The sequence below is a fragment of the Chiloscyllium plagiosum genome, unplaced genomic scaffold (genome assembly GCF_037043375.1).
Source record: "Chiloscyllium plagiosum isolate Xiang-an unplaced genomic scaffold, Cpla_swu_hap1 HiC_scaffold_25, whole genome shotgun sequence".
In the NCBI taxonomy this organism is placed as follows: Eukaryota; Metazoa; Chordata; class Chondrichthyes; order Orectolobiformes; family Hemiscylliidae; genus Chiloscyllium; species Chiloscyllium plagiosum.
Genome location: NW_028270163.1, coordinates 60371755 through 60389403, shown reverse-complemented (window position 1 = coordinate 60389403; position 17649 = coordinate 60371755). Strand labels below are relative to the sequence as shown.

Genomic DNA, 17649 nt, shown 5'->3' with positions numbered 1-17649 from the left:
TGTTTTGTATTTCAAATTCTTTCTACCCAATATCTGTCCTGTAAATGTAACAAAAGCAATGATCCTAGTGCTGCCTGCTGTGGAACCCTACTGCACACTTCCCTGTGCTCTGAAAAGCTGTGAGTAGTAATGGAGCAGGTGTGGGGATGCACTCAAGTGCAGCACAGACAGAAATTGAGAGAGTCAGAGCTTGGTCATGGTGAGAGCATTGACTGGGAGTGTGCTCCCGGCAGTATCTGTGTCCAGTGCAGATCCGTGTAGACGGCAGTGAGTTTGGGCTGAGTATGAGGCCAGCAATAGCTAGAGTGGTGAGGTTGTCCTGAAATGGACTCGTGGCAGTGGAGTTGAGTTTGGGCTGGTTCAGTCCCCAGCAGCATCAGTGGCATCTCCATTAGTGAGGTCCATCAAGGATTTGGTGGTGAGGGTGTTGGAAGCAAGATGGTGCCAAAGAGTGGCAACCTTTGATCCAGCACCAGTGTGGTGAGGGCTACTCGTGCCTGGCCACGAGCCCCATAGCACATGGTGGAGCACTTTACAAAAAGGGCTGAAACGTTGAACACTTTCTATAGAAAGGCAGAAAAGCGAGGAAATATTGTTCCTGGTTTAATTTTGCGTTTTAAGTCCGTGCTGGAGAGTGGTGACACTATGCAAACTTTTTTCATTGCATTTTGTAACAAGACAAATGGGCAATACATCCAATTCTATTCCTCAGACAATTTTGTCTTTGTTATCATTTGATTCTTCAATTTTTATTTGTTGCCATTTTCCACCTAGGACTGGAGATGCCACTTGATCAGTTTACTATTTTACAGTACTGTCGATTTACCTCCTTTTAGTCGTTTGTTTTGTCAGGGACCTCGATCAGATTATTAATCCAGATTTGTTTTTAAACAGTTGTGTTCATTGGCCTTTATTTCCCCCATCCTGTTCCAAGTGAGGGTTAATTTTCTTCATTGCAGTGATCTCCACTTGTTCTCCAACTAATAATATTACATTGGCCTGTTTGTGGGGCTTATCCCTCTGCTATTTTGTTTTATGTCTAGTTGAACAGCTGTAATACCTTTTTATAATCTTTCAGTCATAGTCATAGAGATATACACCATGGAAACAGACTGTCCGGTCCAACTCGTCCATGCTGATCAGATATCTCAATCCAATGCTTTTGGTTTCCAAGGAGAATTGAGATTGCAGAACTTCTGCTATATCCAGACTAGCTTCCCTCAGCAACTTGAGATGTATCCCATCTGGGATTGAATGTAACTAGTGATACAGTCAGCCAGTGACTATCTGCCCAATTGACTATTAGCCCGGTCATGTGAATTCTCTTAATGTGAGGCCTGCAAAGTGGAGGTTAGGAAGAGGATGATGGAGTACTGCACGTAAATGGCTGCAAAAGCACCCTCCAAATATGGGTTACAGTTTCTAAATTGTCCAAATGGTTTTTGATGAGCTTGCAGTTTGCAGACTTCTCCTCCCTATCAGAGGTTTACAAAGGCAGTGAGTGAACCAGTATACTGCATGATGGTGCAGTGTTGTGGCTGGATGATGCTTGCTGCAATGTCAGTAAGTACACTTTGATCTAATTTCTAACCACAGGTGGATAATAATTTGCATCACTTTTTCTGCTGACTCCATACTGAAAGTTTTGCTATCTACATGTTTAACTCTAACTCTGCATTGTAGAGCATTTGGACCAGACTTTTGGAGTTTACTACAGCAGCACTGCTGGGAAAGGGATGTGCTTCTGTACCCAGTGTTCTATAACCACTCCAAGTACAAAGAAAGACTTGCATTTATATGGTGCCTTTTCAGGACCACTGGACACCACTAAGCAGATTTATAACCAATTAAGTATTTTTGTTTTCAATTGTAATGTAGGAAGTGTAGCTGCCATTTTGCTTATAGCAAGCTCATCAAAGCAATTTGCTAATGACCAGATAATTATTTCTGTATTCTATGATTCACTGGGCTCAGTGTGCTGTTTGCATCTTCTGGAAGCTATGCATATTAATACACAGGAGCCTATTTGCAGGAAGATAGTGTGTACACACTGCACCTGTTTCAGTGCAACAAAATCGATCACTGATCATCTGAGATCCATCGGTCAATGTGCCTGATTTAAAATGTGAACAAGTGATACAGCATGGCTATTAACTGGCAATCAGCAGTAATGGGTAGAGGGGAAGAGTGTAGAGGGGGAGAGTGTGTTTTGTGGTGCCAATTGAGTGGTCTGATTTCGTCCTGGATGGTGACTATATTGGTGTGTGTTGGAGTTGAGCTCTTCTAGGCAGGTGTGGGCCCAGTCTGGGACCCAGCATCTTCAGTGGTGACTGCATTACCATGATGAGCCCAGTGCAGACTCCTGGCAACGATGCCAGAGGCAAGACAATGGCAAAGAACAGCAGCATAGTTCCTGTGGCAGCAGTGGCATCCTAGTTGTGGACTCTGGGCACCTGTGTTTGCAGACTGGGGGATGGATTTGTTTTTCTGGGTCAAGGACTCCTGACAAAAGCAAGGAGGGATCTGATTGATTCCTTTGCTTTTGGCTGTTTCTCTTATTTCTACTTCTATTTTTAATCCTGTCTTTTGTATTCTAAGATGGCACCAGATAATGGTGGCTTGTGCACTTTTTTGCTGTACCTGTATTCCTGCACTCAAATACATGCGACAATAAAATCAAGTAAATCACTTGTCTATTGTCAATGGGAGGCAGTCTTTTAAGGAGTCCGGAGGTGAATTGCTAGCCTCTGATCTGCTTATGTAGTTTTGTAGCCACTGTGTATTTATATGGCCACTCCAGTTCAGTTTCAGGTTCAGGTCAATAGTAACCCCAAAATGTTGATCGTGGTGGATTTTGAGATGCTAATGCCATTGATTATCAAGGGTTGATGGTTAGATTCTTTGTCACTGGAGATAATCATTGCCTGGTATTTAGGCATGAATGTTATTTGTCACTTGTCAACCGAAACCTAGAAATTCTTCCAGTTTTGCTTGGTTTGGACATGGATTGCTTCAGTTTCTGAGGAGTTGTGAATAGTGCTGAACATTCTGATAATCACCAAACTTGTGACCTTATGATTGGAGGGAAGGTCATTGAAACAGCTGAAGATGGTTGGGCCTAGGACACTACCCTGAGAAACTCCTGCAGAGATTAGAGTTGAGATGACAGACTTTCAGCGATCATAACCCAACTTCCTATGTGTCAGCTATGACTCCTAGCACCAGTAAGTTTGCATCCTGATACCCATTGATTCCAGTTTTGCTCTGGCTCCTTGATGCCACACCCTCAGTCAAATGCAGCCTCTATGACAAGGTCTGTCACTCTACCTCCCCTCTCCTCCCCTCTACAATTCAGCTCTTTTGTCCATGTTTGAACCAAGGCTGTAATGAGGTCAGGTGTTGTGACCCTGGTGGAATCCAAACTGGGTGTCACTGAGCAGGTTAGTGCTGAGCAGGTGCTGCTTGATAGCTCTGTTATCTTCCACCACTTTGCTGATAAGTAGACTGGGCGCGGTGCTGCTGCTGTACTGAAACAGCTTGGCTAGGGGAACCACAAGCTTGGGCACGTTAATATTCCAGCAATAGTACCAAAGACTTATCAGGGTCCATAGCCTTTGCAGTGTCCAGTTTATCAACCATTTCTTGATACCATATGTGGTAATTGAATTGGCTGAAGACTGGCATCTTTGGGCGCATCTGGAGGAGGCTGAGCTGGATCAACAAGCATGAGGTCAGACTGTTGCTTGACTAGTCTGAGAGAGCTCCCACAATTTTTTTCCACATTCCCCAGGTGGTGTTAACTGTAGCAGGGTCAATAGGACTCTGTTTTGCTGCTGTCATTTCAGGTGCCTCAGTTGATGCCACGTAGACCATCCTGTTGATTCCTTTTTGTTTTGAGGTATGGCACAAATTAATGGCTCACTACACCATTTCAGAGAGCAGTGTCAGAGCGAACTACACTATTGTTTGTCTGGAGTTGTGTGGAAGCCAAATTAGGCAAGGCCACTCACTCCGTTTCTAAAAGATGGTAATGAACCAGATGGGGGTTTATAACTATTAACAAGGGTTTTCTGATATCATTAGAGTCTAATTTTAACTCCAGACTTTTATGGAATTTTGATTCCACCATCTGCTCTGGTGGAGTTTGAACCTTGGTCCCAAAGCTTTGTGGTCCTCTAAATTACTAGTTCAGTGACAATGCCATCATCTCCCTCAAGTTCTTTAAATTTGATTTAGTGTTGCATTTATCCAGTGGAGGTTTGTTAACCATTCCACATTCACTTTGGGGATATAAAATAATAAACTGTTCAAATTGTTAATTGAAAAATGTTGGTGTCATTAATATACTGCCACTATACTTGAAACAGATTAGAAAAATGCCATTGAAAATTGGCTTTTGTTTCGGAAAGGCATTAGTAATATTGAGGATTTTGTGACATTATGGTTGTTCCTGTAGATTTACCCACTACTCCTTTTCATCTTGAAGCATAATTTAAGAAATGTCAGTATTTTAAGTAACCACTGATTAACACTTAAATGATTTTTTAAAAAAAATTAATAGTTTAAGCAGGTACTTTGTTTTACAGATATGGAAATCCCTGGTTTATCTGTATGCCCATATCTTGCAGTAGCTTAGGGGGTCTAGATCTTCTCTATTGTCCGTCAAGGCTATTAACCAACCTTGTACCTCTTGTGTCACAGTTTGGAGATGGGAGCCTCTCCAATTCTTTGAATCTCAAGAGGATGTCCAGAAATACTCTGTTTTCCAAATGTTACCTTCATTGTGATTTGGCCAAGGTTGAGCAAGTATTTCCTCCAGGGCTGCTTTTTCAGATTATTTACCACTCCTTGTGGTAAATGTGTGTTTGGATGCAATAAGACTTGGGTGACATTTAGATTTGGGCTGGCAAGTGTCAAGTAACTTTCATGACACGCAAATGTGGAATGGCTATCTCTGACAAATGAGAATCCAACCATGTTTATGATGATTCTATGCTTAAATCTCTACTATCAACATCGTGGATGATACAATTGAACAGAAACTCACTGGACCAGTCACGTAACTCCTGTGGCTACAAGAGATCAAGAAACTCGACATCATCCAATGAAAAAAGGCTTCATCCTATTTGATTGCCTTGATTGAATGAAGATTTCAGTTGTGTTGTTAGAAGTTCCTTCTCTGGCAGGAGATTTGAGGTTTGCTAACTGTTTTGTCCTTTTTTGTCTTCATCCCTAGCTGAGAAAATTAGTTGGCATTTTAAGAAACAAAATAGTTTATTATGTTGAATTTGCAGCACAGAACCAAGCCATTATCACAGAAGCTTTGGAGAGAGTGCAGAGAAGGTTCATCAGGATGTTCAGAGGAGCAGAAAAATCGACACTTCTGGCAAAAGCCCTTCATCAGGAATCCTGAAACCAGCTTTTGCCCTAAACATCGATGTTTTTTTTTCCTGCTACTTGCATGCTGCCTGACCTGCTGTGCTTTTCCAGCACCACTCTAATCTTCAGCATCTGCTGTACCCAACTCCGCCTCACCAGGATGTTGCCTGGTCTCAAGGGTATTGGTTATGAGGAAAGGTTAAAAAGACTAGGATTGTTTTCAGTGGAAAGACGGTGGCTGAGAGGAGACCCGATAGAGGTATACAAAGTTGAGTCATAGACAGGGTGGATAGTCAGAGGCTTTTTCCCAGGGTTGAAGTTTCAATTTTTTAAAGAGCTCAGGTTCAAGATTGGGGGTGGTGGTGTGTGTCAGGGAAGCTTTTCTTGCGTTCCAGGCTGCTATCAGTCTCTGCACTCCTGAAGAGGTGGTGGAAGCAGGCACGTTTGTGATGCTCAAGAGGCATCTGGATGGTTACGTGGATAGGGAGGGAATAGAGGGATACAGAATGAATAAGGGCAGAAGGTTGGTTTGTTTTTGCACGTTGGAGCAAGATTGGTACAGGCTTGGAGGGCTGAAGGGCCTGTTGCTGTGCTGTCTTTTGTTGATTAGTAACAGTAACAGAACAAGTATCCACAGACTGAGATCAGTGATCCTGAGACATGATTTCAAATTACACTGTGATAACTGAGGAATTTAAATGCCAAAAATTAAATAGACCTGGAATAAAGAAGCAGACACTGCTGGAAAAGCTCTGGCTGCACCTGTGCAGAGAAATCTGAGTTAATGTTTCAGGTTCAGAGTTCTGAGGAAGGGTCACCGGACCTGATATGTTAACTGATTTCTTTTCACAGATGCTGACAGACCTGCTGAGCTTTTCCAGCTACGTGTTTTTGTTTTTGATTTGCAACACTGCAGTTCTTTTGGTTTTTATTCTATAATTTAAAAAAAAAGCTTGTTTCAGTATTATGATAGTAGCAGATTGTTGTCTTTTTGAATAAAACATATAATCTGGTTTGATAATGTTGTTCATCCAAACCAACCTGGCTAATGTGACCTCTGAAATGGTCCAGCCAGCTGCTCATTTTGTGAAGGTGAATCACCACCATCTTTACAGGCTGGGCTGTGGCTAATCACCTGAGGGATTGCAAACAGCTTCCAGACTGTGCCGGACCCTCATGTGTTTCTATTGTTACTAACGTGAGCCAGATCTGAAGAACAAGTTGGTTATCTGTCAGTGCAATCTATTGTACTGCAGTTCTAGTATTTCCATGTACAGTGGATCAGCTTCCATATGAACCTTTCTGTTTTCTGTGAATTCATTGACAAATATTCAAAGTAGCTGTGCCTATGAACACTAACTGCTCAAATGTTCTTTTGACTTTTTTGTTTTCGCTGTTTGGATTGTGTTTGATACAGAGCATAGTTAATGGCTATGAGACTGGAATTTGCCTATCCCAGGTGAATAGAGGCATTGTCTTTATATAATTTGTTCTTTGGCTGTATTATCAGAAATATGAGATGACTAGGTTGCTGAGTGTGCTTGTAACACTGAGCTTCTGTTGTGTCTCAGGGCTTCATTTGGGAAGGCCTGCCTTTAGAGAAACATTTGGATACTTTCCTACTTTTTGTTTGTCCAGGATACCTGTCAAAGTGCTAATAAACTGACTTCAGTGTCTGTTTTTAAAATGAATTGGAAGAGTCATTGCTCTTAGCATGTGCCCATCAGGTAAAGGGTTAATCTTTATCCTTTGAACCTTGTCACATCCACGAACAGTGGATCACATATGAAGTACCACCGTTCATAAAATTCAATCTTGGGATTTCAGAGGTGAATATATAAATGTCATAACAGTACAAATGTGTGGCCATTCAACCTATCTAGGTCATTCTGTTTGTAGGAAAACAGTCAATCCCCATTTCCCATCTTTGTCTATAGTCCTGTAAGTTTATTTTTTCCACTCTTGAAAAGACCAGCATGTGACCTGTCCCTAGTTGCCCTGACAAATGTGGTGATGGTTGATTTCATGGAGGTGTATACTGGGCCACTTTAGAGGGTAAGTCAGAGTCCACTTTACTGGGCGCTGAAGGCACACAGTCCCAGGCAGGATAACAATGAAGGATCTCTTTACTGGAGGGCATTGCCAAACGAGATGGGGTTTTTATTCTCAGTCCACCAGCATTGTGGTCAGTTTTCTTTTTTAAAAAATATGGATTTTGAGCTAAATTTGATATTTCAAGTTGCTCAGGTGTGTTAACTTTGTGCTTTTGATTTCCTTTCAGCTCAGTAACTGACCCTCTGTGCTATCTTCTTTGTTTCGGTGATGTTGGCTGAGGCATAAATATTGGCCAGGGCTCGAACTCTGCTCTTTTTCGTACAGAGAGATTGTTATCCCAAGGCACTGGGCATGGGTCCTTGGGGCTGGGATCAGGCTCTGGTCTGATCTGGAGAAGGTATCACACAGAAACCAGCCAGCCGGTCTAAATAATTTGTGCTAATGTTTGCCTCCCCTGCTGTTTTGGATTTGGTTGCTCACTTCAGTGAGATAGTGGATTGGAACTGGACCCCAGTCGTTGTTGACATCTCTTCAAGAAGCAGAGGAAACTGCAAGGGAGGGGCCGAGATCGTTTTGGGAGATCAATGTGTGCAATGGTATTTCATCAGCTCATCTCGGCCAAGTTTCAGTGCCTAAAACCAGTTTGACTGTCTGAAACTGAGTAATATGATGCTCAGATGTTAGTAAGCTCATGAATGAAGATGACTGCTGGTGAGGCTCTGGGCTTTGCTGGATTGTGCAAAATTGCCAAGGATACGAGGTTCGAGCATTGTGAATTCAAATGTAATAAAAAGCAGAAGCTGCTGGAAATGGGGGTGTCAGATTCTGCAGCAAATGAAATCAATCTTTCAATTAATCAGTCGACAGCATTAACCAGGAATCCCATCCTAGCTCCAGCCTGTTGTCCAATGCACCATCCACATGTAGTTTGATTTTGATTTATTATTCACATGTGCCTAGTTACAGCTAAAAGTTTTGCTTTGTATGCAGTACAGATAGATCATACCAAAGAGTCCATTAGGGTAATAGAACAGTGAAGAATACAAGGTTATGGTTGCAGAGAATGTACACAGTGAGATCAGCATTCAGTTTAAATTTTGAGGTCCATTCATAAGTGTCATAACTGTTCTTGAATTTATTTGTATCTGTATACAAACTTTTATATGGAAGAGGGAAGAAGTGAGTATAAGTGGGGAGGGAGGCGTCTTGATTATGTTGCAAGACAGTGGGAAGCATAGATGGTGTCAGTGGATGGAAAGCTGGTTTGTATGATGGACTGGGCAAGGATGGACTTGGTTCAGTAGGAATCTAGATGTAACTGCTTCTCATTCATAAGGAATAAATATTAGACAGCCATTTTATGAGCTTGTTGTAAAACTGGAAGAGAAAGTGGAGTGTGAATGCTTTCTCTTGGCTGTAAGGATTTTACTGTTTGACTCCAGAATGCCAGTTATTGAGCCTTTGAATAAATACAGATATTAACATACTGTAAAGCCAGCAATCACAGATTAGACTTTATTGTCACATAAGTGAGTACAGGAGTACATGTACAGAGTACTACTTACTGGTGCCATCTTGGAATTCAGTCGTTAGAATTAAAAATGAGTCAAAATTGAAAAAACGACAAAAGGATAAAATATCAGTTTCCCCTTGCTGCTATGAGTCTCTCCAGTGTCACCTGCACTGGACCCACCATCAGTGGTGCTGCTGCTGATGTGACTGCCTAGAGTCCTGTGCCTTGCTGCTGTCTGTGCTAGATGCACCAACGTTTGGGTTGCCACACTCTAGCGCCATCTCTTGCCACTGAATCCAAACTTTCCGCCATTGCTGGTGCTGTCGGTTCCACTACAGCCGAGCTCCCCTAGGGAGGAACCGGAGAAAAGTAGAAAGAGAAATGAACAGAAGAAAGCAATGAACAAGCAGGAGCCATCATTTTCAATTAACACTGTTTCAGTATGTGTTTGATCCTATAATTGGGGTGGGTGGGGGGGGGGGGGGGGAGAGGAGGAGGAGAGGCAGGGGAGGTCAAGTGAACCCACAGTTAGGATCTACCACTTGCGTCCTACCAGGCTCCCTAATGCAGCCAATTTCTTAGACTCCAGCTAGTGTCTTCTACTCTTGATGGTAAATTCAATTTATTTAGGAAGCACATTTTTTAGCACCAGAAAAAGGCACCCTACACTAGAGCATTTGGGAGGTGATAGCCTAGTGGTATTTTCACTAAACTGTTATTCCATAGATCCAGGTAATTTTAGACCTGGGTTCAAATCACACCATAGCAGATGGTGACAATCTGGAATTAAGAATCAATAGTGTCCGTGAAGCTGTTGTCAATTTTCAAGGGGAAAACTCATTTGGTTCATCAATATACTTCAGGGAAGGAAATCTTTTTTTTTTTCCCTGGTATGGCTGTATATGACTGCAGAGCCACAGCCATGTGTTTGAGTCCCACCTGCTGTCTGTGCAAATTAAGGATGAGCAATTAAATGCTGGCCTGGCCATGTCCCATGAATACATTTTAAAATAATCCAAGATTTTGACACCAACCATGTGAAATATTTAGGCAGATTGCTGATTGGTTTAGTGAAGGGAACAGATTTTAAGGAGCTGTAATGATTGGCAGGCCATATGGAAAGATGCTGTGGGGAGGACACCGAGAAGCTGCATGTAGATACAGCCAGTTTGTTGAATGAGTACGCAGATTAATTTAAATGTGAGCAAGTGTGAGGATATTCAAATTACTTGTTTGCTTTTATTTCAAAGGAAGAGGAATGAAGAAATATTGCTATAGTTGTACAGATTTTTAGTGAGACCATATCTGGAGTTTTGGCCTTTGTTTCTTTGAAAGGATATTCTCGCTGGTGATTCACTAGGTTAGGCCTTGGGGTACGAGGGTTCTTCTGTGATGAGAATTGAGGAAATTAAATTCCAGAGAGAATAGATTTATAAGAGTTGATAAACAAACATACAAGATTGTGAAGGTACTTGATTGGGTAGATTAGACATTAGACTCCTGGTCAGTGGAAACAAAACCAAGGCAAAGCCTTAGGTTAAAGGGCTGATCTTTCAGGACTGAGATGAAAAGCAATTCCTTCACATTGAGGGTTGCAAAGCTTTGAAACTCTTCCCCGTTTTTAGAGATCTGTGGATGCTCCATCATTAAATATATTTAATGCTAGGAGAAAGAAGTTATTTCAGGGAATCAAGAGATGTGGGGAGTGGGAGAGAAAGTGGTGTTAAGGGCCAAGATGGTATTGATTGGTGAAATAGTCTCCATAGTCTGTGGTCTATTTGCTGTCCCTATTTTTGCTAATTTTGTGTATTTTTAGCCAGAGATGCAGAGAGGTACACAAGGAATTTTGGGGCCCAGACAACTGGTCTACCAGTTAGACAGTTTAAATCTGGGATGTGCAAGACTCCAGATTGTAGAGTTCCTGTGTCTCCCAAGCTGACTTTCTGTTCTGTTGCTCCATTCTCTGTTACAGGATCACAATGTTACGATAAACACAGACAATCCAGACCTGACGACATGTTTTCAGAAGACGATCCTGGTTTGGGTTCCATGTGTGTACTTGTGGGTGATCTTTCCTCTTTACTTCCTGTATCTCCGACAGAGCAATCGAGGTTACATAAGGGTCACCTTGCTCAACCGGATCAAAACGGTAGGTATATCACTGAGCTCAAGATTTCATTGCTGCTAATTCTTTTTTCCTCTTCTCACCACCTGGCAGAAGTGTACAAGCTCCATGGATAAAGATAACCCTGTGCTACTTCATTCCAAGTGACAATTGTCTCTGACTAGTGGCCTCTTGGAGGAACTGAACTGGAGAACGACTGAATTGATAATTTGTCCTATTTGGTATATTTAAAGACTCCTGTTCAGAATTGCAGGGCAAGTGTTTCGAGACCATGTAAAGGGAACTTTGCTCTGCACTGAATCACTTGGAATGTTCAAATATCATCATTTTCTTGCAAGCACTGGATTTGAGGTCCCTCCCTAAAGAGCACAAGAAGGAATGTACAAGAACTGTGTGGTGATGTAAATTAATGTTCAATCTGGCCTGTAAATCCCTCTTGTAATATTTACATAATTGAGTAAATGAATAGATGATTCATTCTCCATGACTAACTTTCCAGGTATTTCAGCTTCTAGCATTCAGTCCTGCCATGATCGTTCTCACCTGCTTTTTGTTCATTTTGCTTTCCCACTGTGTAAGCTATTGCACCCCAGTTATTAAAGTAAGGTGTGTGAATAAATTGCCTTCAGTTAAAACCTGTTCATCTAACTGAGACAGCCAGGGAGTGGTAGTGATTGGTGTGGGTTTGTTAACACTGAGGAGAGGATGCAAGGGAAGATTAGAAAAGAAAACAAATGGAAAATAAAGTAATCGTGTGACTCTGTTTGTGCTATCAGCCTTGCATAATATACCGATAACTGCCAATCTGTTCAGTGTGCCAGAAGGAAGCAGCTCTGATAATGATTGGTAATTGCCTCATATTTCTACACCTTCTTATTGAGTGAATGAGTGAATCATTAACATATGAGAGCACAAAAAACTTGTGTGCAAGCGTAGCCTTTCGTAGAACTTTCTGGCATCAGTTACTCTTTCTGTTGAGACTACCATTCAGTTCTTCTGCCTAAAGCAACCTATAGGGAGCCAAGACACTAGATCCATTTACAAAGCCAGCAAAACAACCTGCAGCCTTTGACTGAATCTACTTCTTTTGTTCATGTCTCTGGACTGTATTTTCCCAATAAGATCCCTCTCTGCGTATCAGCTGGCTCAGTGGCTAGCACTTCAGGGTCAGAAGATCATGGGTTCAAAACCCAGTCTCCATTTGAGTACATAATCCATGCTTACATTCCTGATCTTTAGTACTGAAGGAATGCAGCACAAAAGGAGGTGCTGTCTTTCAGATGTGATGCTAGACTATGGTCATCTGACTGTGTCCAGGTGAAATAGGAGCCACTTGCCCCCTCAAACCGACCTCCAACTCTATAATATCTACCTCCAATACATCTCCATGCATTCTTGAATTTCCACAGTATCCAAAAACCTATTGCTATTGGAGTTTGGGTAAAGTGGAGAGAGAGCGAGAGAGAAAAAACTGCAGATGCTGAGGTCCAGGTCAAAGTGTGGTGCTGGAAAAGCCCAGCCAGTCAGGCAGCATCTGAGGGGGCAGGAGAGTCTACGTTTCGAGCATAAGCAAATTGAAAATGCTGAGACTCTTCTCTTAGAGAGAGAGTTGAGGGTACTTGATACAATTGTTGAAAAAAGGGGAGATCTGGCCAAAAATGAACCAAAAATAAGAGGATGCTAACTTAAGGTGAAAGTTTAAAGAAGTGATGAAGACCTGAGCAAACTCTTGCAGGATTGAGACTGCATTGCCTGACTCTGGGGGGAGGCAGATTCAAATGTGTGCTGCTGGAAAACCGCAGGTCAGGCAGCAACTGAGGAGCAGGGGAAATCTGTTGCTGGAATAAGCCCTTCATCAGGAATGAGCTTATGGCCAATACATTGATTTTCCTGCTGCTCTGATGTTGTCTAAACTGCTGTGCTTTTCCAGCACCACACCCTTGACTCATATCTCCAGCATCTGTAGTCCTCACTTCCTCCCAGGAGGCAGCTTCAGCCATGTCTTTCAGAAGAAAATTGGATCATTTGTCATAAAATAGTAGTCATATTGTGCAGAAAAGGCCCTTTGCCCAATCAAGTCTGCACTGATAATGACTGACTACCACTAAAGGTGTGCTAATGCCAATTTCCTAGACTTGTCCTATATCCTTTTATTTCAAGTGCTCATATAAATATTAGTAAGGTTCCCAGCCTCCACTACCTTCTCAGGCAGTGTGTTTCCAGATTCCTACTAAGCACTGAGTGAAAAAGATGTGTCAATTCAGAAGTGATTTGAGATTGATTTTTAAAGTTGTCACAGGTACTGGGGTACAGGTGAAGCATTTTGTATGCTATACAGGCAGATTGTATGATACAAAGTGCATCAGGGTAGCGGACAGATGCAGAGATGGTACAGAAAGGAAGATTAGAATTAACATTTGAGAGGCCCATTTGGAAGTCTAATAACCATTTCTTTCCCTTACCTGAAAACTAGGCCCTTGATCAGGGTATGTAAACATCTAGAAATAATAGGGCAATATTTCAAATAAGGAAAACCAACATGGATTTCATACAGCAAACCTGTATTGAAATAAGTCTTTGAAATGTTCCATCAATTTGAGAGAATTGTTTTGGGCAATGCTGTTGTGATGTATGTAGACTTTCAAAAGATGTTTCACACAACAGATGAATGAGCAAAGTTAATGCTTCTGGAATCAACATTAATTCGTTGAGGGGCAGGAAGCAGTGAATAATGGTTAATGAGTGGTTTTTGTTCTGGAGTTAATACTGAAATTCCCTATAGGCCATTATTGGGATCCTTGCTTCTCCTGATGCACATTAACCTTTGTGTACACACCATAATTTAATTACTTGTGGCAGATACAAAGCTTAGCAACACTGTAAGCTGAGGTGGACAGTGTAGTACTTTAGCAAGACATTGACCACTTGGTGAGAATGATCCTGATGATAAGCTTCAGTTGTGGAAATAGATTGGAAAGGTTTGGACTGAGGTATTCAAAATTCTGATGGATCTGTTCAGAGAAGATAAGGAGCAACAGTTCCAAATTGTAAAAGGATTGAAGGTGAGGGCACAAGAGAATTGGCAAAAGAAACAAGAGTGATCTGAGAAGAACCTTGTTCCACCAATGGGTGGTCACAATCTGGAATGCAAACTTGGAGAATGTGGGAAAGGCAGGTCCAATCAAGACTTTTGAAATGTTGCTTCTTAGATAATTTTTAAACTAAGTGCAGGGTGTGGGCAGGAGGCTAGAGAATGGCATTGTGAAAAGTTCATTGAGAGAACTAGCACACATAAGAGGCTGAATGGCCTTCTCCTGCACTGTAGCCTGGAGGATCAGGAACTTTAAGTGGGATGGATTAAAGACACATTGAATGCGGGAAGGTGTTCAGAAAGGGGGGGGGGGGGTGCAGTTGTGATGTTGGGGGAAGGTCTCCGCTGTCAGTCCTAAATCCTACATGTTTGTTGAGCTCCACACTCTGTATGATGGGGATTCTCCCCTAAATCAGCTTGACCTGCAACCATTGTCATTGTAAAGTAATGTATTAGACAGCCTCGTGAATATTTCAGTGACCGCTGGCTCAGAGGAGTTATCCATACCCACTCTGTTAATATTCCACTCACTTTCACTGGTTATGTTTACTGTACCCAGAAAAATATTTTCATAACTGCCTGTGGGGTTCTGTGGCATGCCAATGGTGAACATAGCCTTTTCAATCTGTCCTGAGGAGACCTAAACTGAGACTTTTGTTTAGCGAAAATGCTTCAGTTTTGTTTATTCAGTTTTATTGAATACAAACGATTGACCTGACCTGACCTGACTGACCTGACTTGGCAGCGCAGTAACTTTAGATTAATATTTTCTCATTTTAGATTAGATTACTTAGTGTGGAAACAGGCCCTTCGGCCCAACAAGTCCACACCGACCCGCCTGAGCACAACCCACCCAGACACATTCCCCTACATTTACCCCTTCACCTAACACTACGAACAATTTAGCATAGCCAATTCACCTAACCTGCACACTTTTGGACTGTGGGAGGAAACCGGAGCACCTGGAGGAAACCCACGCAGACACTGGGAGACTGTGCAAACTCCACACAGACAGTCGCCTGAGGTGGGAACTGAACCCGGCTCTCTGGCGCTGTGAGGCAGCAGTACTAACCACTGTACCGCCCACTTATGGCACTTAATACTGTACCTGGATGCCATGGATTGTAGAACTTGGGTTGTCATTGCAACACAAGAAAGCTGGAGGAAAAATTAACTGTGTGTAGGGCATCATCACTACACTCCCATGCCTCTCCCTCCACCTAATTTCCCTCTAAAGATCTCTGGGTCTTGAAATGGTCTGGGACCGTGTAAGCAATACTGTAACTACCCTCGTACTGCTAATCCTGGCAGGTTATTACCTGCTGAGAGGGCAGCACTGAATGTCAAGATAGGCTGGGACTTTTTTTCCACTGGAGCAAAGGAAGTTGAGGAGTGACATTTTATAGAAGTTCATAAAATCATGAAGGGCATAGATAAGGGGAATAGCAAAGGTCTCTTCCGAAAGGTAAGGGAGCTCAAAACCAGGGGGCATATTTTTAAGGTGAGAGGAGAAAAGATTTAAAAAGGGAGTGAGGGGCAACTTATTTATACAGGGAGTGGTTAATGTGTGGCATGAATTGCCAGAGGAAGTGGTGGATGTAGGTACTGTTGCAATGTTTAAAAGATATTAGAATAAGTACAGAAATGGGAAAGGTTTGGAAGGATATGGGCCAAACACAGGCACATGGGCCTAATTTAGTTTGGGAACGTGATTGGCGTGGACTAATTGGACCACCGGGTCCGTTTCCATGCTGTATGACTATATAGTGAGGTAAAAAGTGAGGACTGCAGATGCTGGAGATCAGAGCTGAAAATGTGTTGCTGGAAAAGCGCAGCAGGTCAGGCAGCATCCAAGGAACACGAGAATCGACGTTTCGGGCATAAGCCCTTCAGGAATGAGGAAAGTGTGTCCAGCAGGCTAAGATAAAAGGTAGGGAGGAGGGACTTGGGGGAGGGGTGTTGGAATTGCGATAGGTGGAGGGAGATCAAGGTGAGGGTGGTAGGCCGTAGTGGGGTGGGGGCGGAGAGGTCAGGAAGAAGATTGCAGGTTAGGAAGGGGGTGCTGAGTTTGAGGGATTTGACTGAGACAAGGTATGGGGAGGGGAAATGAGGAAACTGGAGAAATCGGAGTTCATCCCTTGTGGTTGGAGGGTTCCCAGGCAGAAGATGAGGCACTCTTCCTCCAACCGTCGTGTTGCCATGGTCTGGCGATGGAGGAGTCCAAGGACCTGCATGTCCTTGGTGGAGTGGGAGGGGGAGTTGAAGTGTTGGGCTATGGGTTGGTTGGTCATTCTCCCCCCCCCACCTTGTCTCAGTCAAATCCCTCGAACGTGGCACCGCCTTCCTAACCTGCAGTCTTCTTCCTGACCTCTCCGCCCCCCACCCCACTCCGGCCTACCACCCTCACCTTGACCTCCCTCCACCTATCGCAATTGCAACACCCCTCTCCCAAGTCCCTCCTCCCTACCTTTTATCTTAGCCTGCTGGACACACTTTCCTCATTTCTGAAGAAGGGCTCATGCCTGAAACGTCGATTCTCCTGTTCCTTGGATGCTGCCTGACCTGTGCTTTTCCAGCAACACATTTTCAGCTCTTATATAGTGAGGTAACCAGAACTGAACATACTACTCCAACTGTGACCTAACCAACGCTTCTGTAAAACTCCAACATTACCTCCTTGCAGTTATACTCCATGCCATAACTGATGAAAGCAAGTATCCCATGTGAAGAAACAATTTAAGGCCAGAGGGGGGAAAAAGGAAGTAAGAGAGTGTGTACTTCATTTAGTGCCATTCAGAAATAAGACACCAATGCAATGAGCTGACTGGCCTTGTGCACTTTAGTCACTCTGTGATTGAATGAATATGTCCATCTCCACATCCACACCACACTGTAATGGTGTTACACTGCAGGGCTTCACAACCTGCTGACTGAAAAGTTTTTTATTCTCATCGTTCATCCTAAATTTGCCAACATGATTGGTTTAGATTTCCCAGCTTGGAAAATATCTTCCTTGTCACCACCCCATCCAGTCTAAGTAGTTAAATGTTTTAATTGAATTTAGTTCACCCATCCTACTTTATCTCTCCTTTTTACCACAATACCCTCATCCTCCAAATTAGCTTGGTGAACCTTCATTTATTCCCTTTCAAGCAAGTGTTTGTTTGTTTTTTTAAAAACAAAATGTATATTTTTATATAGTTAAGGAGACCAAAGTCTTGGGTGTTTTCCCATAAAAGCCCTGTACAAATGCAGCAAGACCTCTGTTCTCCTGCTTCAGTTCTTTTTATAATTTGAAGCTTTTATTTATCACTTCCCTGATTGCTTCTTGTACACTACTCTTTTTTTTAAGATTAGATTCCATACAGTGGAATGGAAATAGGCCCTTTAGCCCAACCAGTCCATACTGACCCTCCGAAGAGCAACCCATCCAGAACACTCCCCTACATTCACCCCTGACTAATGCCCCTAACACTACAGGCAATT

At 42.7% G+C, this 17649-nt stretch overlaps 1 protein-coding gene across 2 annotated transcripts in view; it reads left to right on the top strand.

Annotated features, from left to right (window-relative positions):
- Positions 1–17649, top strand: part of abcc3 (ATP-binding cassette, sub-family C (CFTR/MRP), member 3) — a 145882-nt gene that overhangs the window by 28390 nt on the left and 99843 nt on the right. For both annotated transcript variants that reach the window (XM_043715184.2, XM_043715185.2), the window contains exon 2: positions 10920–11096. In XM_043715184.2, the coding sequence (XP_043571119.2) occupies positions 10920–11096 (177 nt within the window). The remainder of the gene's footprint in view (positions 1–10919; positions 11097–17649) is intronic.